The 22,850-nt window shown below is 33.1% G+C and overlaps 3 protein-coding genes across 5 annotated transcripts in view; 1 reads left to right on the plus strand and 2 right to left on the minus strand.

Moving 5' to 3' along the window:
• Positions 1–2,309: 2,309 nt before the first annotated feature.
• Positions 2,310–5,239, minus strand: LOC129797549 (adipocyte plasma membrane-associated protein Hemomucin). Its single transcript, XM_055840258.1, has 3 exons — positions 4,984–5,239; positions 3,300–4,825; positions 2,310–3,144 (listed from the first exon to the last, which is right to left on the minus strand). The coding sequence occupies exons 1-2, from the start codon at positions 5,097–5,099 to the stop codon at positions 3,334–3,336; spliced, it is 1,608 nt and encodes a 535-aa protein (XP_055696233.1). The 5' UTR covers positions 5,100–5,239; the 3' UTR covers positions 2,310–3,144; positions 3,300–3,333.
• A 1,534-nt stretch (positions 5,240–6,773) lies between these two features.
• On the plus strand, positions 6,774–10,227 carry LOC129797730 (eukaryotic translation initiation factor 4E type 2). 3 transcript variants are annotated; one of them, XM_055840561.1, is made up of 6 exons: positions 6,774–6,974; positions 7,136–7,313; positions 7,404–7,529; positions 9,380–9,556; positions 9,690–9,832; positions 9,911–10,227. In XM_055840561.1, exons 1-6 carry the CDS (start codon positions 6,958–6,960, stop codon positions 9,939–9,941), a joined length of 672 nt encoding a protein of 223 aa, XP_055696536.1. In that variant the 5' UTR covers positions 6,774–6,957; the 3' UTR covers positions 9,942–10,227. The 3 variants fall into 3 exon arrangements, with proteins under 3 accessions (XP_055696536.1, XP_055696537.1, XP_055696538.1); XM_055840562.1 differs by having other exon boundaries at positions 6,775–6,974; positions 9,696–9,832; XM_055840563.1 differs by lacking the exon at positions 9,911–10,227 and having other exon boundaries at positions 6,775–6,974; positions 9,696–9,836.
• Positions 10,228–11,229: 1,002 nt separating this feature from the next.
• The window catches only part of LOC129797434 (protein sidekick-2), a 38,827-nt gene continuing 27,206 nt past the window's right edge, over positions 11,230–22,850 (minus strand). Inside the window, exons 10-13 of the mRNA XM_055839981.1 lie at positions 21,716–22,224; positions 21,342–21,523; positions 19,162–19,456; positions 11,230–18,063 (exon numbers count right to left, since the gene is read on the minus strand). Coding sequence (XP_055695956.1) covers positions 17,029–18,063; positions 19,162–19,456; positions 21,342–21,523; positions 21,716–22,224 — 2,021 coding nt within the window. The 3' untranslated portion in view covers positions 11,230–17,028. The remainder of the gene's footprint in view (positions 18,064–19,161; positions 19,457–21,341; positions 21,524–21,715; positions 22,225–22,850) is intronic.

Raw genomic sequence — 22,850 nt, forward strand, 5'->3', positions numbered from 1 at the left:
TGTCTATAGTTGAGATTTTGCAGAGAATTTTCTCGTACAAATATTTGTTCTTTATGTTCATTTTGCCCTTCATTCAGCGCATTGATCGAGCCATGAAAATATCATTTGTAATTGCATTTGTGCACAACCAATTGAACAAGACGAGCAAGATTGTTGTTGACTCAGCAACTCTCAACCACAATTTTGAGGCAAATCCTTCGTCTTCGTGTTTGTTTTCAATCTCGACCTCAATTGACTTTCATCTTTTACTTTACATCTATATAACAAGCTCCATCCTATAGATGATGAACTCTATCTAAACTTTCACAGAGCGATGCATCTTCCTTGTATAGGACTATCAATTTTGTTGATATAATTCCAAAGATGAGGAAAGTTCTTGTTGAAATGAGTTGGTGGACAGGACATATTATTTAACCACCTATGTCGATCAACAAAAAAAAAATTTACTTTTTCTATTTGTAAAACATGAACAATTTATTTTAAATGACGATTTGACCTAATTTTGCAGCATTTTCCACTTTCTTCCCTTAGGGGTGGACTGGGATTATTCGTGTTTGATTTGGAACATGGTACAATAAGGAATGGTCAATTACGGAAACCTCAGAGGCACAAATTGTATCAAATATTTAAATTAATAATAAAAAAAATTCCCATATGCTAAAATAATAATGTTCAACCAATTCAAGATTTTTAAAAAATTTGCTTCAGACTTGATATTATTTCTTGTACTGGTTCAAGAAGCTTCCAAACTGCATCAAAATGCTTTTAAGTTTACAAGAATCCAAGTTCTATAAAACAGATGGAAGAAGCAACATCATGCACATATGTCTGAAAGTGGTTAACCGACATGGAGATGCAGATGATGCAAATATTCGAGTGACATACTTGTAACCATGGTGGAAGCCACAGTTGCAAGAATATTGTTCTTTTCTTTAGTTTTTGTTTTTCAATTCCAAAATATAAAAATAAAGTTTGTAGTTTCTGAGAAAGATTCTCTGGATAAAAGGATTCTTAAACAACCCGCTTAGTTTGTTCTTATTTTGCTTCTAGTAAGAATTTATTTCCTCGTAAGGATTATTATTTTCCAGCTACGTTTTACTAAACTATCTAATTAATTCATTGAAATTCCATTTAAATTGTCTATTTGAACTAAAATTTAATTTTGATTGGTTTAATCAGCACATTAATAATCCGCCTTTCAACGAAAAATCAGTTCAGTTAATCCCTAATGTGAGAATTATACGAGCTTTCGCGCGAAAAAGTCTCTTCTGATGATCCATAATAAATCATCATTAAATGTTTAATCTATTATACAATAATCAAAAAGTTTTTTTACTAAACTTTTTTTTTATCAATGACACTAAAATGTTTGTAGTATATAAATAAAATATTTTATCTCTCCTATCTCTCACTGCAAAAACTATTTTTAGAGTTAATCCATTTATGGCTTAGAGAAGGTCACACCTGTTTTAATGTTTAATTTTAACAAACAAATTTTAAAAAAAAATGCAAGAAAGTTTTTTATTAAAGAGGTGAAAAGGACGTAAAAGAAATTTTCAAAAAAGAAACAAAAAATCCATTTTATTCAATCCGCATATGACCAGGGGCTGTATTCTTTCGGAGTGAAAATTTCCCATGATAAACTCCCGAAGGCTTTTGTCAGGAAAAGTAAGGAAAACTTCACGGGAGCTTAATTCTCGAAGAAAAAAAGAATGCACCTGTGATAAACTCCCATAAGATTTTCCCGGATTTCACGTTTCTTTTAAAGCACAAAAGCCTTCGGGAATTTATCACGGGACTTCTTCACTCGTAGAGAATTCTTGCCCAGAAGTTTATTTTTTCGAAACCTTCGAGAAGTTTGATTCTACGAATATTCTTGTTTAATGTAATAAATTAAAAAAATAAATGAATTCTTCCTTTAACCTAATCAATTTGAATTTTGACAAAGTAAATTTTTTTTGCCATCAAATGCATTCAAAGTCAACAAAATAAAATTTCCGTGTTAAAATTCGACTGCAATTATCCTATCAAAAAAGTTGTCTCACTTAAATATCAATTTTGTGTGAATATTGTGAAAGCTCTGTGAGACAAATTCCGCACATTAGATCACGAATTATGCAAAAGATGTTCGTTTTTCTTCTTTGTATCATCGTAGCTATTTACTTTTCTGCCACATCGTCACTCTGTTTTTCCTATTATCAGCTTATTTATCGCGCGTTCCATACTGCTTCGTCTCTCCGGCAACTTATCATATTTGCATTTTGATGAAGCCCCAACAATGGAAATGCAACAAATGGAAGAAAACAACATTCGATGTTCAACAGTCGCTTTAATGAATTTTGTTTTTAAAAAAAAGATTTTCACAAAATTTCTACAAAAAAGTACTTTTTCTTTCACTCGCAAAGTGCGACAATTTCATTTTAATTCCTTCTATCAAAATAATGAATAAATCACCCATACTTTAGTTCCCTATAATTCCTAAAGATTATTATATTTTAGCATTCCACTTGGAGTTTTATTGTACAGAGCAATAAAAAAGAAGGTAAATGCTTTTGCAGAGAATGATAAAGAGTATCAAGGTGTTGCAAATTAATTTAAGAACTCTCTTTGATGACTCACAATGGAATAGATTATTTTGTTTATTTCACGTGAATACTATATAAAAAAAACATCATCTTAAGTTATACTTTCTTTTAAATAATTATATTTTTCTCCAACACCTTGATAAGTATAACAAAAAAAAATCAACAACTTTCATACATAAGAAATGTCTAATTTAACGGAAAGTATTTTGAGTTGTTTTCCCTTGATAACTCCATATCAATAGATTAGAAATGTTAAGATTTTTTTTAATTGCTTCAATCACTTTTTTTTGAAAATTCTACATAATTTTTTTTCCTAAAAATCCAAAGAAAATAAAGATAAATTTTGAGATTACCCGTAGTTACGTAAATTGCCTCAAAGATCCCGTCTTTTGAATGTTTGATGAAATTATTGCAAAAGAGGCTTTTTGTTCGCTACTCGAATATCATTAAGTGTGATGGTTGAAAATTGAAAATTATTACGCGCACCGAGAGTTACCTGCACGTTAATTACGTAAATGCTGATGCCCATTGTAGTTGCCTTCGTAAAGGAAGCTGCTGCCTGCAAGAGAAGCCAACTTTAGTAACTCAATATATTGCTTTATTGTGGAAAAATCAATAATTTAATCAAATAAAGGAGAAATTCTGCGTAAAAGAAAATATTTCAATACATTTTTAAATTCAACTTTTGAAAAAAATAAATAAAGAATAATTTACCTGCCTAGCTGTGGCAGCTTTGCCTGGAAGTTCTTTAAAGTTCCCCATGCTCTCCGCCCTTCTTAATCACTTTCAGCTTTGGTGCTGGTGGTGGTTTTGTGTCACTTGGAATGTCTTCGTGAATAGGAATCTCCTTTGCTGCCTCTTTGCTCTTCTCAGCTGCCTTTGGGGGTGCCTTTGTGGGAGGCGGAGTTGTTGTTGGCTTCTGTGTCGTTGTGGTAGGTTTAGGGGTTGTTGTGGTTGGTTTAGGGGTTGTTGTGGTAGGTTTAGGGGTAGTGGTCGATGGTGGAGGAGGTGTAGTTGTTGGTGGAGGTGGTGTTGTTGTAGGTTTAGTCGTGGTGGTTGTTGGACGCGCCGTGGTGGTCGTTGGAGGAGCTGCAGAATCTTTCGGAGCTTCCCTTCGACTCACCAAATGTTGCGGTACCTTCACGCGTCCCATGTACTTGCTGAACGGAGATCCCAGATAGTAATAATCTCCGAATTCCAACACATGGCATATCCCACTGAGAGAACCATCTGTGCCATGAAGAGCAGCCACAATATTCCCATTCCAGTCAACTTTGAGGATAGTCACACGTGGGCCAAAGAGTCCGGATGTGGTTTCAAAGTGCCCAATAGCGTGGTAGATTTTCTGTGTGTAGACATTGGGGAAGGCATTGGAAATGAGGCGGAAAGGTGTCTGAATGAGGTGGACAATCTTCAGGAGGAATTCCCTGATCAGAGGCACTTTACCAAGGCTACCCAGAAGAGAGGGATTCTCTCTGTCACTGGGAGCAACAAGTGGCACCCAGAAACCATCTTTAGTCGGTGACAAGTTGTCTGGATGCCCAGGAAGACCCTCAAGGAAAATCTCCGATGTTCCCTTTTTCTCTCCCGTCAAATAGTACTTCCTCAAGCGACTTGTAACTGTCTCTGCCACGACGATGAAATCCTCATTAGGGCTCAACAGAAGTCCATTGGCAAAGTAGAGTTCATCAATAAGGGTGGTGCTAATATTCTTCTTTCGATTGTAGTGAATGAGCCTTCCCGATGGATTTGCCAACACCGTGAACATTCCATCGTCCAATCCAAAGTCCGAGCATGAATCTGTCCAGTAGATATCACCACTACTGTGAACAGCTACGGAATTTGCAATCTTTGGACGTCTTGGTGTCTTTCCCTGAACTTCTTGATTCATCGACACAAGCAACTGTTTCTTTCCGTTCGCAAGATTCACCTGCCAAATACCATAATAGGCATCCGATACGATCAGATGATCCTTGCTAGTATCCAAAGCCATTCCTAGTGGTCGACCACATTTGGATTCCTCATAGGCACCCTCACAGGGCTGCCCGAACTTCGCCACGTGTGTAATGTGATCCCCATTTATCCGTACAACCTCACCACCCTGAATTCCCGTGTAGATACTATCACCAATGGCCAGAAGATGCTCCGGTCCATGCACGCGATTCTCCAGCAGCCTCTCGGCTCCATTGAGGTGTCCATTGAGCTCCAAAACTCCCTGCAACTCCAAAGGTTTGGCAACTCTGCAAGAAAACGTCATCACCTCAAGATCACATCTCTCACCTTCAATTGCAGCAATTAATTCATAAAGCCCCACTATTTGGGAAGCATAAACCCAGAGTGAGGGCGAAGGTCAAGAGCGCCTCTCCTCCTAACGCAATCAAGCCGGATCTATACTTACTCGACTTTGCTAAAAGGAAATGTTGTGTGTGGAGGCACTCCCGGCAGTAATGTGACAATGAAGAAAAAGGCTAAGAAGTAAACTAAGTTCTTCAGCAATTTGCAGCACAAACTCATCTTTACGATCCTTCGTTCACTGATAAGAAAATCGCACTGTTTCACAGGAGAAATCCAACTGACTTCTTTTGCTTACTTGGCCAAAATTCTAGTAGGTAAAAAAAATACGATGACCCTATAAAAATTGTCTGCTCTATTGTGCTCAATTTCCAATGACTATTCCTCATATTTCTCCGCATGAGAATTACTTGTTATTGACCACGGAGGACATATTTCTTCGGTTTTCTTGTAATTTGTACACCTTCTATTAATTGATTTGTGCACTTTCTTCAGCTTAATATACAAAATGTTGATTGTCAGAATGTTAATATTTTACTATTTCAAGAATTCGCAGAATTATTACAGTCAGATATTGGTAAGCGGCGCTTTTTTATCGTTTTCTTGTGGAAAAAGATTTTGCTCTTTCTCTTTAACATTTGCTAGAAAAAGAAAACACATTGGTCTTTACATTCACCTCGAGGAATGGTGATGACTATTCAGTACATAATCCCTACTTTTCATCACAAAGAAATTAGAATATAAAACGATTTATTCTTTTTTTAGAACGGTTTAATTGTATGAATATTTGTTATAAAGTATTAAAAATGTTACTAAAATCAGCAATGGATGGGACAAAATCTCAAAAAACTCCCTCAATTGAAAAGAAGACTGAAACAAAATTGCGGTCAAAGAATGAAAGAAATTGAAATCGCTCGTTGGTATAGATTCAAGAAAGGGAAGAGATTTTTTTAAGAGAAAAAGACTAAAAATTGAGAACTTCCAGATATTACGAAGAGGCTGTAGACGCCGATTTTGAAGTATGTAGATCAACATAACAAGAATGAAGTATGGAGATTTGTAAAAAAGACAGGCGCTGCTTGCAACAGTAAATATCGTAACTCTGTTGTTTCTATTTGTATACGATATTTACTGTTGCAAGCAGTGATAATGTCGCAACAAATATTTAATGCTGATGAAACTGGACTTTTTCTGAAAAAATTGGCAGAAAAAACTTCATACCAAAACCAAGAATGGATCGCCTCTCGTTCCTTTTGGGAGCTTATGCTGCCGGCACTCTTCTATAGCTAAAGCTAAAAGTTATCCATTTATTTTTTTTTAGAAGAACCCTAAATGTAAACAAATTTTGAGGTTAAAATATACCAATGTAGGTGTGTGTTTGCATGGGTTACCGCCGCCACCACCGTTATGAAATAAATTCAGACGGTCAGTCATATTACAGCCACCACGAGTTTGAGTCGCAGACACATCAGAGGTTATGTAAGAAATTACGGCGGTGCTTACCAATACAGGGCGCTGTTGAGTGATAGCAGAATTTTTCGACAAAACCGTCCGCCATTAGTTTGCTGAGTTTGCCTAAAAAGGAACTTTGTCAGGCCCCTAAAAAGATTCAATATTTCTAACCTCTCTCTCAAAAAGAAAATGTTTTTCCAATTTTGTTTTCGATGAACTTTTTTTTGCTATTTTGTTCTAGCTGAACATACTTCAAAAACCCAAAAACTTAAGGAATTCATATTGAATTCTACATTGTATTGTATAAAGAAATCTCAGATCGCACTGCTGTACGAAAAGTGAAAAATTCCGTTATATTTTGCATTTAAAATTTTCTTAATTGAAACTTTCATAAGAAATTCCATAGACATTCCACTAGAGGCTGGTTATGGGGATTCAACAATTTCGAAAACAGAAAAATAAGAACAAGAAGAAGAAAATATAAGCAAATCCACAAAAAAGAAAAATTGTGCGAAAAGTGGCCAAAAGTAGTAAGAAGAAATTGCAAATTGTATTATAATAGCTATTGTAGAGTACAAGGAGGAAATCTAAGTTAGGAGAAAAAGTTATAAACATAAGTTTGCGGAAGATGTCCAAGTTTGACATGTAAGTGAGAGAGTCACATTCGGTAGATGTAGGTTAAGAAATTTCGGGCATTTTCACCTCATTTGCCTACTAAATCACAACCATGAGCCCCATGGGTGGCATTGATCCACTATAGAGGCATATAATTGAGAGATTTTCTTGCATTTCCGGTTTGATCGTAGGAGTAAGCCCTACATCAGCGACAGTGATGAGAGCGATGCTGAGACTGACTTCGACATAGAACAGCTTGGACCACTGGAACCGGGGCCTGGAGAGCACAAATTGCAGTACAACTACTGTCTGTGGTTCGCCAAGAAGGGCTGCCACCGGACATCTATAACACAAGTCAAGGCCACGGAGGTGAGCCACCCCCCAAAGAACTTTACAGGAAATGTTTTCCGGAAGATTCACGTGCTTCAACACCAATGTCTTTGTTTTTATTCATTGCAGCAGGAGTATGGAAAGTCCTTGCACATTGTCGGGAGGTGCGCCAGTGTGGAGCAGTGGTGGTCACTCTATTGTCACCTCATCAAGCCAACTGCATTGAAGCCCTATCGTGAACTCCATCTCTTCAAGGTACGTGATCCCACCATCTCCTTTCTTTATCTGAATGGTAAATTTTTGGTAAAATAATCTCGACAAGCTCAGATTACAACGTACCTCCTAAATCATCTCCCATCACCATAGATCACTCTCAGGAGATGCATATCTAATTCATTTTTTCCTCACAAAATCTTCCAAACTTGCTCCCTGATCCCATTTTCCGGTCTGTGAAGAAATGGAGGGAAAGCTAACTTCTTAAAATAAATTGCATTTGTACTGCAAAAAAAAACACGCAAAATGCAGATTTATGCTCGGAAGTTGATGAATGATAGATACGCTTCGGAGATTCTCAACAACTCCGCTCTCAATTGCAATGCAAATACCTCCGGAAAGGTAGCCCAAGAAGCGGATGTCATTTCCAAACACAAGTTGATTGTGCTTCAATTTGATCTTGATAAATTTTAGGTGTTTTCTTTAATGCGTGAAAAATTCCTTATCAGTCACCAATTAATGGCCCCACGAAGTGTCGCGATAGAGCCACGCTGGCTTTGCCCCAGAAACTCCCTCCAAAAAAAATGCCGTATTTGCCTCCCATCGTACCCCCTCGAATGCGACTTCATTTTTGGCTCTCGTAGAACGCTGAGAAAACTCGTTTTATGTTTAATAAAAAAAATATGCAAATTTCATTCAATTTTCATCGATGATTTTGGTGAAGTTAATTTAGTCATTAATACGTTTTTGCGTTCTTTATCTCAAGAAATATTTTTCAAGAGTTTTTTTGGGAGAGGTTTGCGATTGAAAGTGATTAGAATATGATTTGTTTATTTTTTAAATTAACGCGAAAAGCTGGTAACGTGGCAAAACATAAGTAATGCAAAATGGGGTGAATAGGAACATCTCGTATGAAAGCTTTATTGCTAATCAAAACAGAATTTAATGGAAATCTGAATTCGAGTTTTTTTTAAAGGATTTTTCAGAAACTTTTAGGGAATTGTATCCTTTATCTCAATTATTTTTAAACTTTTAAATATTTTTTCTTTATCTGCAATTAATTCAAATTAACAAAAACTCAATGACGGACTTTAAAAGTCAAAACCAAGGGGTAATTATCTGAATGAAATTATTCGGATCTTCGCAAATATCCGGATTATTCGTTAATATTCAATTTACCAAAAAAAAAAAAACGAAAATGTTTGATTTTAGTTTTAAAACGGCTAAGATTGAGCAGCACCAGCCTGACAAATATTTAATTCAAATCTAAAAATCATTAAAATCAAGCCAAAAAATAGTAAATTCAACCCGAAGCGTGTTAAAGCCTTAAAATAACTAAATTATAACTTAAAGGTTTTCAGCCCTAAAAAGGTAAAGATTGAAGAACAAAAACTTTAAAAAATTATATTCTTAATTCAAGCCTAGAAAGGCCAAGAAAGAACTCAAATGAAGCTGAAATGTAGTAAATTCAACCTCAAACGCGTTAAATTCAAACCTAAAAATTTTACTTGGTTTCAACCCCAAAATTAAGGCAGAGTGTTCAATCTTAAAAAGCTTAAAATAGTTTTTAATTAAAGTCAAAATAGTAGTAAATTCAAGCCAAAGAATTAAATTAGAACTGAAATATTCGGTTGATTCGTCATAATAACCAAAATATTCGTCAGATAAACACCCCTTGGTCAAAACTGAATAGACTCCTTTTTGGAAGTAATCTTCCCAAAATTGGATGGATTAAGTTTTTCTTTGACAAGTAATTCATGTTCTCATAAATAAGATTTCTTATCTCATAATCACACGCCCTGACAAGAAGGAAAAAAATATGTGAAAAGGAGCTTTCTCTGTAATCCTCTTTAACATTTTTGTTGTGAATTCTTTTTTTTTTTTGCTTGCAGAGTGGAATAAAGCCAATGTGGGAGGATCCTGGCAATGCCAAAGGTGGGAAATGGGTAATAAAGCTGAGGAAGAATAAGATTGATCGTGCCTGGGAGACGGTCTGCATGGCAATGCTGGGCGAGCAATTTCTCGTTGGACCAGAGATCTGCGGGGTGGTGCTTTGCACAAAATTCCCGGTAGGATTTCCAATGATTTTTTCATTTTATTACACTTACTCTAACCCTGTAACCCCCCTCTTGTCCGCGTATCCCCTTCAGTACCTGAGGGCAACGCGTTTTCTAACTTGGTTGATTTCTTTGCATGATTGAGTTTCAGGAGGATCTTCTCTCTGTGTGGAATCGCACGGCGACGGATCAGGCGAGTACAGCTAGAATAAGGGACACACTCAGACGGATTCTCAACTTACCTCCGAATACTCCCATGGAGTATAAGCCACACTGTGATAGCTTAAAGTGAGTTTAAAGAGTTTTTCTTTGGAAAAATCTTCTAAAATAAATTGAGTCTAATTTTTCTCTTTTGCCTCTTTGCAGGAAATCAAAAACATTATTGAGTAAAAGTTGAGCTTCTTCTCCACCATGGCGCACGACATTTTTCTCCTTTACACCATGTCCCCTTATTTGAATGAAAATACAGCGCATATTATACAAAAAAAACAGAAGAAATATTAGATTATATCCCTCCAATTCCCATACAATACCACTTAAAGAATATGCAGAGAGGACTCTGTGTGTGAAAATCATTGAGAAATGTTCAAGGGAAGGAGCTCGATGGAGAAAGACAGAAAGAAAATGCATAATTCTGGATTTTAATTCTGAATAAAATGCCCGTTTTACAGAAAAAAAAATTACACAAAGTGAATTGATTTTCTTTGTAAGGACAGAGAAGCTCCCTCAAGGATGTGATCCACAAAATTAATCTTCCTGTTTGACACACTGCGTGGATTGACGCACTGGGGGTTGTCTTTGAACGCCACTCCGGTGCGCGACATACACCCGCCGTGCGGCTTTGCATTGAGAGCGGAAATTGAAAAGCAACTAAAAGGTATTTTGGGTGATGTTTCACCATCAAAATGGGGTGTGAGTGTTGTTCATCAAAATCAGGACGTTCTTTGTTGTTGGGAAAAATTTAGGTAATCTGTTGAATGGGCTTTTTAAAGGTGAATGAATTTGAAAAGTTGATGAATTTAAAGATTTTCCGGGAAATATAGATAATTCTATGACGATTTTTTAAAAAAAGAAGCTTTAACCTTAATTCCATGAGGATTTTTAAGAAAGAAAAGAGCTTTCGTTCTCTTATTATTCTGTGTTAGTATTTTTTTAAACAATCATAATAATTAATGCAGAAATAACGTCTTGATAGTTTCTTAACATTTGTTTAACTACAAAAGGACATATAAGGACTCACAGGAGGGATGAAAAATGAAATATTACAAAACCACGATTTTTGATATTTTTTTTTATTCCAGAAGATTTGCCCAAAAATGTAAAAAATGTCGCCGTTTTGCATTATGTCCTTTTCAATGAATGAAATATTTATGATAATGCTTCATCGATGATTTTCGATTAACCCGTATATGTGAAACATTGAAACATGCGCTCTTTGTATCGATTTATTTTTATGGATGATCTCAAAAAACATTTCTCATTCAGAACGTCTTCTTTAGCCTAATTTACTTAAATTTAAGCATTTCTAAGTTAGAAAAATCTTTTGTGTAAAAAAGAGACAAAATGTACAATGAGACGTCATTATACCTTTATCACATTTACCAGCTTTGTTGCTTGTATCAGCACTTGTAGTTAAGATCGTTGGTCTTTAGGCGACAATTTGATTTGTAAAAAAAACTCAAAAATATTTTCTCATTAACATACGGTTTATTCCAATTTGTTATCCATATTACAAAAGTATTAATTGAAAATCTCCTCTCTGCTTTTTATCTTTGTTTCTTTTTTTCACTTAAATAATTCCTTACACTTGCAAAAATATCTTAATTCATTTCATAATTGCAAATATTATGAAATCACAAGTAACATTAAATTTTTTCCCTTCTTCTCTTTCATTTTTTTTGTAATTTCGAGAATTTTTTCATCATCTTACATTCAAACATTTTATTTAAAAAAAAAATCCTGCCAAAATATGCATATCTCTTTTTTCTTCGTTGCAAAGGAAATACTTAAGAAAATTCTACTTTAGAGCAAAAAAAAATAGAAGAAAAAAATATTAATAAAATAAATATATTAAAAATAATTAAAATCTGAAACTTATGAGGTAGAACAAACTTTCATTTCTGAAAGGTAATTTTCGTCGTATCTTACTTTTTTATCAAAAAAAGTTTCATTTTCTTCTAAAATAAAAATAAACTATTTTTTATACTTTTTATATAAAAAAAATTAAAACAATCATATCTCTTTTTTTCGTCTCAGCTGCTCTATTTAAAAGCAATATAATCATAACAATTAGCATTTTTATAACTTAATATATTTTGCTTTTTTCTCTTTTATAATATCTTTTCTTTTTTTTATCCAAATATCTATTAAAAAAGAAAACTTGGTCTATTGTTTGTTTGTAAAAAAACAGGATTATGGTGAATATAAAAATTGGAGGTAATTATTTTCTGTTACGTTCTTTTTATTGTTTGTTATTATTTTCATTAAGAAAATTAAAATGCTTGTTGGTGGTGAAAATTTTTTCTTGCGGAATGTTTGGTGTTGTTATTAACCCTCTTTAGAACTTGATTTAAAAAAAAGCCTTTAATTAAAAGAATCTCATCAATATTAATTTGTCATGAAATTAAAAGATTGTTCGTTAACAAAAAAATGGGAGATTTCAAAACGAAAAAAATATCCATTCTTATCCACTCAACGCAATAAAAAAGAATTAAGAAGTTACTATCGCTAAAAAAAATAAAATATTACGGTGAAAACAATAAAATACAAATATTACCAAAAATTATTTACAAAATAATCTTCTTTCAGTTTTTTTTTAGGTTTACTTTTCCTCTTAAATTGTTATAAAAATAATATTACAAAAAATGGTAACTATCATTAAAAAAAGAAGTGAGTGCATTTTTAATTTAAAAAAAAAACTTTCTTGTGGTTGATTTTTTTTGTGCTGAAGAATTTAAAAAATTCTTTCTGATTTGTTTATTGAAACTTCAGCTAATTAAACTTTGGAGTGTTAATAAAGATAGGAAAGAATTTAAAATAAAAATGCAAAAAAGAAAATCATAAATCAAAAGAAGTGCATACTTTTCTTTTCATTCTGACTTAATTAAAACAAATTAAGCAATTTAGATATTTTTTTACTGAATTCTTTGTGAATTAAAAAAAAAAAGAAAACAAATAATTTGATAGATAAAATAAAACATTGCAAGGAAAAATGAGATAAAGAAATATTTGTGTGATTCTTCTAGCCTCTTCTTATTAAATTAAATATTATGGAAATTAGATTTGTTTTCTAAGTTTATTAAAAAAAAAAGAAAAAAAAATACCTTTTCATTTTCTTTAGCCTTTCGTATATAAATGTGATATATTGTCTTTGTCCCACAACTATTGCAAATTTTTCTCCCAGAATTTACTTTTTTTTTTTATTTCATGTGTGTAGTTTTATAGAACCAAATTATAGAAATAAAATGGAGAGGAATCATTCTCTCCCCCTCTATTTTTGTCATCAACATTCAATAGAATTGACAAAAAACGGCAAATTTCTTTTCTTTTTCCCCCCATTCATACAGCTTCCCTTTGCGAAGCTTTTACTTTACTCATAATTTCTCTGCATTTACAGTAATAATAAATCTTCCAGTGCCAAATATTTCTCTGTTTTCATATTTAACATGAATAACTTTTTCATTCTTTGTTTGTTTTTCTCAAAAACATTACAACATTCTTTTATCTTTTTTGTGTCTTAATTTCTTTTTTACAAATATTCCTTACACTTTACAAACATTTTACATAGATATTTTTTATGTATCCCCATCTCAATTTATTTTCTTTTGCAAAATTAAAAAAAAAATTCACACAATGTTGGACGTTTTTGGAAATTCTATTAAAAATAGAACATTCAATAAATTGAAAAAAAAATGTTCAGTAATTAAATACAAAAATTAAAAAGTTATATTCAAACCGTTTAGCGAATTCTAGTAGTTTTTTTTTATTGAGTTTTGGTTGCTTTTAGGAGCAATAATGTTTAAGTACATTGTTAAAATATTTTTCAAAATAAAAAATATCGGATGGAAAACTTTTTAATATTAAAAACATTAGATCCTTTTCTTTTATAAAATAAAAGTAGCGAAAAGAAAAACAACTTTTTTTTTTACAAAACTCAATGAAATGTCAAAATATTTTTTTTTCGTCTAAACTTAAAATAAATCATGCCACTAGCAAAAATGAATAGACTCCTTTTTTTGGAAACAATCAATGAATTAAATATGCTTCAAATACTTTCCGGAGATATTTAGCAAACAATCAAAAATTAATTTAAAAAAATAAAAAAAAAACGAGAAAATTATTAATAAAAACCTAAAAATAAACCAAAACTCTGAAAAATTAGAATTCGCTAATATTTTTAAGATTAAAAATTTTAATTGGACTCTTTTTGGGAGAAAATCTTATAAGTGGTAATCACATTCCAGTTTAAAAAAAATGATAAAAAGTTGAAGTTTCAGTTCCAAATTCAACGTACTCTTGAGGAATTTCCCAATAAAAAGGAAATCATTCATATTGAATGTTTTTTAATCATGTTATTTAAATGCACATTAAGCAAGAAAAATAAAAACAGGAATAAAATAAAGGAATGAAAAAATCATTTTATGGAAATAAAAATGGTTGAAGTGGAAGAGATTTTTTTTATAAAAAAGTTCTGTGTGTGTTTAAATTTGAAAAAAAAAAATTAAACCTTAAAGCTGTCTATTGCACTTTTATGTGTTTCTGTTTAATAAATATAATTAAAAAATCTGGTTTTTTATGTATTGATTTTCATTTTGTTTTATATTAAATAAATAACACTGTTGCTAGAATTATTCTATTGTGTGGTTTTTCTGGGATTTAATGGTTTTATATTTATTGGCACTGTGTGATTTTTTTTCTATAAAAAATTCCATTTATCTGAAAAAAATGTTATCTGAAATTTTCTTTCCCTTATTAGTAGTTTTTCTTGTTTCCTTTTATTAAAAAATAATTCATGAGAGTTTTTTTTGCATCTTTGATTACCACTAAAATTGGGAAAAATGTTTTTGTTTTTTATAATAATTAGAAAATATAATTAATAATATTACCTATTAATTAATTAAGAAAAGGGAGGGCACACTTAATAAATTGTCCACAATGATTTACACAAATGACAGAAAGTTAAGAGATATAAATTTATAGGGTTTGTTATTCATCCTTTGCCCATTTCAATTAATTCTTCACACAAAACTTTGTGTTTGTGTGTTGCCTAAGACCTATAAGGAAAAAAGCCTTTCTTATCCATTCTCGTACCCATTCAATAAATCTTTTCTTTTTCTCAAAATATTCAATATCTTCCCATTTCTATGTTTAAATCTGGTATTTTTTTTATACTTGTAACATTTTTTTCCTTTTCTGATTTAACTGGTAATTAACGTGCTTTCATTTTTTTTTTCAAAATTTTTCCTTCAATTTTCGAAATTTGCAAAAATTTCAATTATGTATTTTTAAATCATTTTTTTTTCTCAAATTGTTTCTTTTTTTTTTGTACAATAAAGGCACAATAAAATGTTTTTTTTTGCCGTTAGATTTGACCTTAATTTCGTCCCTTAAGTAAAAAACTTTTTTTTTGTAAATTTATCTTATTTTTTCTTAATTTGAATTTTTTATGCACTTATCCTTTTTTTGTGTATTATTTGTTTTTGAAAGTTATTTTAGAGCCAATTAAAGACAATGCCATCGTGTACGATAAGAAAAAATTAAAGGAAATATTTTCTTGGGGAGAATTTTTGTTTTTTTTAAAGAATGTTTCTTTTACACAATAGTTTGTGAAATGCAAAAGGAAAAAAAGTGTGTGTGAAAGAAATGTGCTTTTATGCAATGTTATTTGTGTTGGTTTATTTTTCATAATATTTTTTTGTTTTATGTTGTAATATATGTTTCTTTAAAAAATATCTATATGATGTAATCAGGTACAAGAACTAACGGTAATTATTTAACATATACGTATCTAACTTCCTTATACCTCCCTTTAGTAGCCCCTACTTTTTTTTTCTTTAAATCTAACTCTCTTTTAGGTTTCTTTCTTGATTTTTTTTTATTCATTTTTATAATATTTAATTTTGCATTTCACGACGAAAAATTAAATTCTTGCATGCAACAAGGCAAAAAAAAAGTTTTTCTCAAAATCTATACATTAAGTTGTATAAATTTTAAAAAAAATCATATTAATTATATACTCCATATACTTACTTTTTGTCTCCTTATTCTTGAGCGAAATGGTAATTTTTTTGTTGTAATTTTTATAATAAAGAAGTATTTTTTTTTAACCCATAAATTATAATAATGAGATTTCAATCTGCCACCATTTTTTGTAGTTCATCACTAAAAACTAATTTTTATCATTCGAAAGATTTATCCAATCTTAAAAAATATTCCAAAAAATACCCTTACAAAACTTTATGCAATAAATCTTCGCATTTTTTTAAGACCAAATGGTGAAGACAGCAAGGTTAATATCCTTTTTCATAATTATTTTTCATTTTGTTTTTATCTTTCTTCAGAGAATAGATATTTTTTACACCATGATTCTACTTATGCTTCAAGTACATAGAACTTGATGTTTGATTGCTTAAGACAAACTGTTCCCAAAGGAAACGATTTGGGGCTAAAATATCGGTCTAAAATTGAAAAATTAGACAATTTTCAACAGAAAATTCACTTCTTGATGGCATTCTTCATTTTCTCTCAGCCAGAAAAAAATTCCTAGCAACCAAACATAAAGTATTATGTAAGTCAAGCATAAATCTCGATACAATTAGCCTCCTATTTGACATATTTTTGTTTCTCTTTCTCGCGTTTAAAACCCATCGAAGCTCACAATTTGTGATTGATATATTAGCCGAAAAAAAAAGTAACAAGGTTGTTTTATCTATGCAGTCAAGATCATGATCTTTTAAGATCATACAACTAATTTAAAATACAAAATAAATACCGAAAAATTTTGAATAAAATTTATTTTTGTAAAAAAAAAGTCAGCCGAAAAAGATCAATGAATTTTTTAAGGAAGTTTGTATCTTTTTGTTTTCATTAAAGTCAAAATCAGTGATCACTGATGATCATGCATAGATCAAAGATCAAATCATTCGAGTTCGTTGAGCAATTAAGTGGCGCAGTATGACGCCCAAAATTGTCCATTGATCTTTGATCGCGCATTTGTGAGATCGAAAGTAGGACGTCATTAAAAACTGATCTTGTTTTCAAGCGCAAGATCATGATCACAACCCTTGGATACGCTGTAGAATTTTCTTTTCATTCTGCTTAGTTTTTTTTTCTTAGCGGGAAAATATTTTTAAAAATTTCTTTTAAAAAAAAGTTTGGGGCGTGGAGAGAGTTTTCTGTGGCACATGAGGGAGAGCACGTGAATTAAAAAAAAATGGAGTGTTTTCTTTTACCTGGCAGCGATCACGGTGAATTGTCTCATCTTTTTATCCATTTGGTCCAACAATTGGTCTTCGATAGGTGTGATCGTTGTTCTGATGACTCTTCCCACTCCCCACATTGTTGACAATCCAATTGTAGGTGTCATCACACTTTGTGATACCATTGTGATTTGGGGATAGGATTTCACTGGAACCATTGTGATATTTGATGTCGTTGCATCGATCGTGTGTAACGTGATTCGGGGTATTTTTTGCACTTTTCGGTGTTGAATGCCCCAAAAGTTGCTGCTGGCTGTCATCGAAGTCAATGGAATCAACGGATGCATCGTGCAAATTTCTCCCATTGCACTGAACATTGTTGTTAATGGGGGTCTGCTGATTCGGTGGTAAAATAGTTGTGGAATGTTGCGGCGGTGTGAAATTCAGCGTCTTTACGGAACCATTCATACGAATCATATTCCCATTTCCATTGATATTCTTCTTTGACACGGGTGACCCCTCCTTTGATGCTGTACACTCATCCATCCTCAGGGTATTCTCGGACTCATCACTCACATCCCTACTACTCTCTTCCTCCCCATCGGACCTCCCCTTGGCACCCCTACTAACCCTCGGGGAGGAATTGAGGGCAATTTGTCCCCCATTCTCTCGCCTCGATTCACTCTCAGTAAAACTATCGAGAATCCCATGCTTTGCATTCCCATTCGGTGTACTGACGAATGTTGTCGTTGTTAAGCCCATTTGCGGAATTAGCGTCTGCATCTCATGATTATCCCGACTACATGGATGCATTGACTGATCATAGGCCATATTTGCATTGTGATTCACCCCATTTTGCCGATTTTTCGTACAGCTGCGAAATTTAATGAATACCACGGCAAAAATAAAGACAATCACCAAGGACAGGAGAACCCCAATAAGAATCCCCAAATATTTTGCTTTTGTCGTACTCTCCTTGTCATCCACCTCCTTTGTCGCCTTCTCTCCTGGAAGATTCACGTAAATGGGAATACCAACACCAGCACTTCCCACGGCACGAATTGTTATATTAATTCGATCCATGACCGTCACATTCGACAACTGCCAGATGGAAAGGTATCTCATTATAATTTACTCTTCTAATTAATGGGCCAGAAAAATATTTTGTGGTGTGGTTGATGCGAAAGTTTTGTCAAATTTCTTTTGTTCTAGAAATCTTTTTTTTTTTTGCTTTTCCTAATCGATAATTTGCATAAGGAACGTGGCCCAATTTCGACCTCCAAAGGTCCGCGCAGAATGAGAAAAAAAATGGTATAAAATAAAAAGCAATATTCTTAAATTAGGTACCATTTTAAAGCCCATATTCTAACAGTTTTCACAAGAGACCCCCCCCCCCCCCCTTAATGCTCTTTTAGCTTCCATAACTTTCTACATTTAAAGTTTTATCAGTTTTATGTAATAGCGAATTGAAAAGGCCTTAAGAGGTCCGAATTGGGCAACGTTCCCCTATAAATGAACAAAACGAACGAAATTTCGGGCATAAAAAATTTCTTCAACTCAATGTCAGTTCTAAGATTTTTCAACAAAGCCTTTGTTTTAGACTAGACTTAATTTTTTTTAATGTTAAGCTTTTAAAATTTCAAGGATAGATCAGGCTAAACTGAGGCTAAATGCGTCTTCAAAATCTGACTTAAAGTAACTAAGAAGGAACTAAGGCTTAAGAAAAAAAAGGCCTGGCTTTATAAACGGTTTAGCTTTATTTCTTAAGTTTTTAAGTCAAACTTGCACTTTTTGAGGCTTTATACAATTTACCTTACAATTGTTTAAGATGACGCTTTTAAGGTTTAAATCGTTTTTATATTTTAAACAGGTTAGGTCGGTTAGGTATAGAATACATTTAGCTCTAACTCAGCATGACTTAGGAAACTTAAGCCCTATTAAAAAAAATAGGTCTAGTTTAAAGGAACATAATATGTAACTTTAAATAAAAATCAGAGATTTAGCTTTATAGAAATAAGACTTCGATTAAAAAACTTCATTGCCCATCGACGTAATTTTTAGTATTACTGATATTTGAAGATTTTGATTTTTAACTCGAAAGAAAATTAAAAAAAAAAAGATATCCAACATAACTTTTGCAGCAAAGTACCCTCAATTAGTATGGAAGAGAATAGTGATGGAAAGTCCCTCATAACTTACCTTAAAGGTATTCTCATTGATGCTAACATTTGCCGACATCTCCATCTCCTTCGTGTTCCACACAATTGAATAATACTGTAGGACACCATTGGGATTCACCGGTGGTCCCCAATGGAGTGTTATGCCATCATTCCATGTGAGTCGGTGCTTTGTCACTGGACCAGGAACATCTTGATGTGTCTGCACGTAGATGACATCGGTGATGGGTTGTGTCGAATTGCAATTGCTCAAATACATTCGGTACTTGGTAAATGGTGGCAATGATTTCACCTCCACCGATGAGCTATTTGCATTGCTGTTGAACATAAAAGTAGAAAATTTTGATGATTTTTTTCCCCTTTGCTTCACTGAGGTATCAAATCAATTTTATCGCATTACGTGCCGCATTTTGAGAATATTTTTCTTCGTTAACATTCTCTGACCAAATGTGTGATGCTTGCTTACCCAAGCATCATTTTTGAAACCTTTCCCCCCCCCCCCCCCCTTTAACAGTGTCGTATGTAAGAGATATTTCATAAAATGCCGCAATTTCGTTGAGAGCTCTCATGAAATAGATAAAGATGTTGTATTTGTTGTACATAGGGGTTGATGTTGAGATTATTCTATTTTTTATTAAACTATCGCCTAGAAAAAGTCACCTCATGAATAATTCCACATCAATTCTTAATTAAAATTCATACCTCAATAGAGCTCTTGTTGATAAGCCCGTAAGGAGATGAAATTTTTGCTTTTCAAGTGAGATCAAAAAAGCTCTGGCCCTAACAGAAAGAAGCTGAAATTGTGAGCTTTTTTTCTCAAAGTTATTTTTATCGTGGATTACAACCACGAAAATTAATCTTAAACATACAACACAATTTGAAGAAAAAACATACGTTTTTCTCAAAATTGGAAAATTATCCATGAAATTGTTACTTGTGACTTCATTTGTCGTACAAAACGTTCTTTTAATTTAACAGACCCTTTAACCCTTCCAACCTTTAGCTCGTTTTTGAAAATGCTTAATTTTGGCTAATTAATTTTAATTTTTTTTTTAGTTAAAACCATTAAAACCGATGCAAGGCTATGTCTTTATAAACCCGGAACATGTTATAATTACAAAAGGACATCCAAGGACTCAATGAATCAGAAAGGACAAAGAATCAAAAATTAAAAAATCGGATCCTTGGTCATAAATGTCATATTTGAGCCCAAAGAAACTCCCAAAAATTATTATTTTCCGTCATTCCCCACCCGCTAGATTCCTTACGGTCCTTAAGGGGTTAAAACAGAAAATATTCAATTCCTAAAAAACACCATAAAAATCCAATGAATACAAATTGATTAATGATATTGGATTTAAATGAGCATCAGCAATAAAATAACTAATAAATACCCCCATCAGAAACACCATAATTCACGATATTTAACTCAATTTCCTGTGCTAGCTCCACTTCAAAGACAATAGCGCCATAATTTTAATTAGTGCCTTATTTATTCATTTTCCATTGATATTCATTGCTAACTGCTTCGAAATATAGTCCAATTTTATTTATTTTTTGTTTTCCTTCAATAAAAATCACATTTCAATGCATTTCTCATTCCTGCTCGACAAATTAAATGAGATTTTTTGCTCATCAATATATTTTTTTTTACCAATATAACTCTCAATGACATTTAGTGCAATTTTTTTATTCTATTCTAAATAAAATGATTTGGGGAATTTGTTTTGGGGTTCATATTGTGTGAAATGAAATATATTATTCGATAAGCTGGTTGGTGGCATTTCCTCATAGTATTCTATACGCATGGGGAACAAAAGAGTCGGGCAATTCACGCTATATAAAATGATAAAACAATAAAGTAATTTAATTAAATACATTCAGGGGTATTGTATGCAGATAAAATGTTGGATGGAAAGCGTGTCAACGCAAAAGCTCATCAAACGAACTTTTCTTACGAGAGGATTATGCAAAGTTCACGCTACAATAAAACTTTTGCCCAGGGACAAACGTAAAAATCCTCCTTACGGCAGCGCAATAAATGCAACTTTGTGTTGAAAAATCATTCAGCAGTGCTGGAGATAAATTGCCACGTATATTTTCTTCCTTTTGACTTTTTCAAGGCAAGAGAACATCCCTTCTCCCCACCCCCCTCTGCCGCACATTTATAGTGAAAGATTGAAGGACATTGATGATACTTACATCGTTTGGCATTCATCATTCTTCCCACCACGTATGAGGACATCCTGATTGATGTTTCTGAAGCAGAGTTTGAGGCATGAATTGGCATGTTTGGGTCCAAATGAATTCCAAGAAAGTTGGACACTCTTGGCATTGACCGCATTCACACGGAGCTGGGAAACACCATTTGGGGAATTTTCGATCTAAAATTGAAATTATTTTCCATTTAAAATAGATACGGGGAAAAGATTCTCATTGATTTTGTCCAATATAAACATTCAATTGAACTTTATGCGGGATGAGGCAAAGAGTTGACAAAGATTGGAGATCTTTTGGGAAAAGTATTTGCACAATGTGAGAAAATGATTGCAAACAACAAAAATAGCAACTCTTACCGTCTTCCAAGGGATAAACTGCAAATCCTGCTCATCAATGGGATTATCTGGTGTCGCCCCGAGAACCCTCACTTCGATCTTACTTGAATTCGGAATGAGGATTCCGGTCACATTGCCGGGGATTAAAAGTTCCGTCCTTGTTTCATTGTACCCCAAATTTGTGGATCTCCTTGGATTTTCCGTTGTACTCCCACCATCCCACATGCCTGAATTTGCATTCTCCACCGAATCCATCATTTGCGTACCCTCAAGTGCTGCCAAATCCCGTCTCAATCGTACCGTGACAATATTCGTCTCTGCCGCAATCTTCGTTAAATTACTCTCAATCTCCTGCCACGTCCGATACTCATCCAACTCACAGGTGGTTCCGATGATTTGGTCCGAGAAAACAATGGGATTCTTCGTGTCCCTATGCCTAAATTGAATCCTAAACGACTCAATTGGGAGATCCTTCACGTGGGGCCACCAAATAAAGATCCCACTGGGGAAAGGTGTGGAGAAAATTTCCACTGTGAAGAAATCAAGACACACAAAAAAATCATGAGGAAAACATCTCGTCTCCTGAGAGAGGACGAACTTTAGCAAAAAAAAAAAAATCACCATGTTTCCCTTATCGAGATTTTCTCACGTCTCCCCCCACAAAAAATAAATGTTTTTGCCTTCGTCCTCCATTGCAAATACAAACTTTTTCTTCACTTTTTCTCTCCTCTTTTTTTTTCTTGCACAAATTTGTAGGCAAAGATGATGGCAAAAGGTATAATCAAAAAGTAATAAATGTTTTTGAATTGATGTTCAATTAATTTAAATCCCAGTCTAGTATTTTTTCCAATGATTCGCGGAAAAAAATAGAAAAACAATTTGCTAAATAATGTCTCTGAAGCAAAACACAATTTATTGTATAAATATACCTACAAAGTCAATCATAACGCGTCCAGTTATAAGAATTGGTGTCCCACAACGTGTAAAAGTTTGTTTATGCGTTGTAATACTATTTGTGAGCAGTATTAGTAGGCAAAGTTGAGTTTTTTTTGTGAAATTCAGCAATTTTATGCATAAAAATGGTCATATCTCTGGTTCTATAACACCTAGAGAAATTTCTTGAGTAGTTATGGAAAGGTCTTGAAATAAGCTATAA

Source organism: Lutzomyia longipalpis, chromosome 1 (genome assembly GCF_024334085.1).
Source record: "Lutzomyia longipalpis isolate SR_M1_2022 chromosome 1, ASM2433408v1".
NCBI lineage: Eukaryota > Metazoa > Arthropoda > Insecta > Diptera > Psychodidae > Lutzomyia > Lutzomyia longipalpis.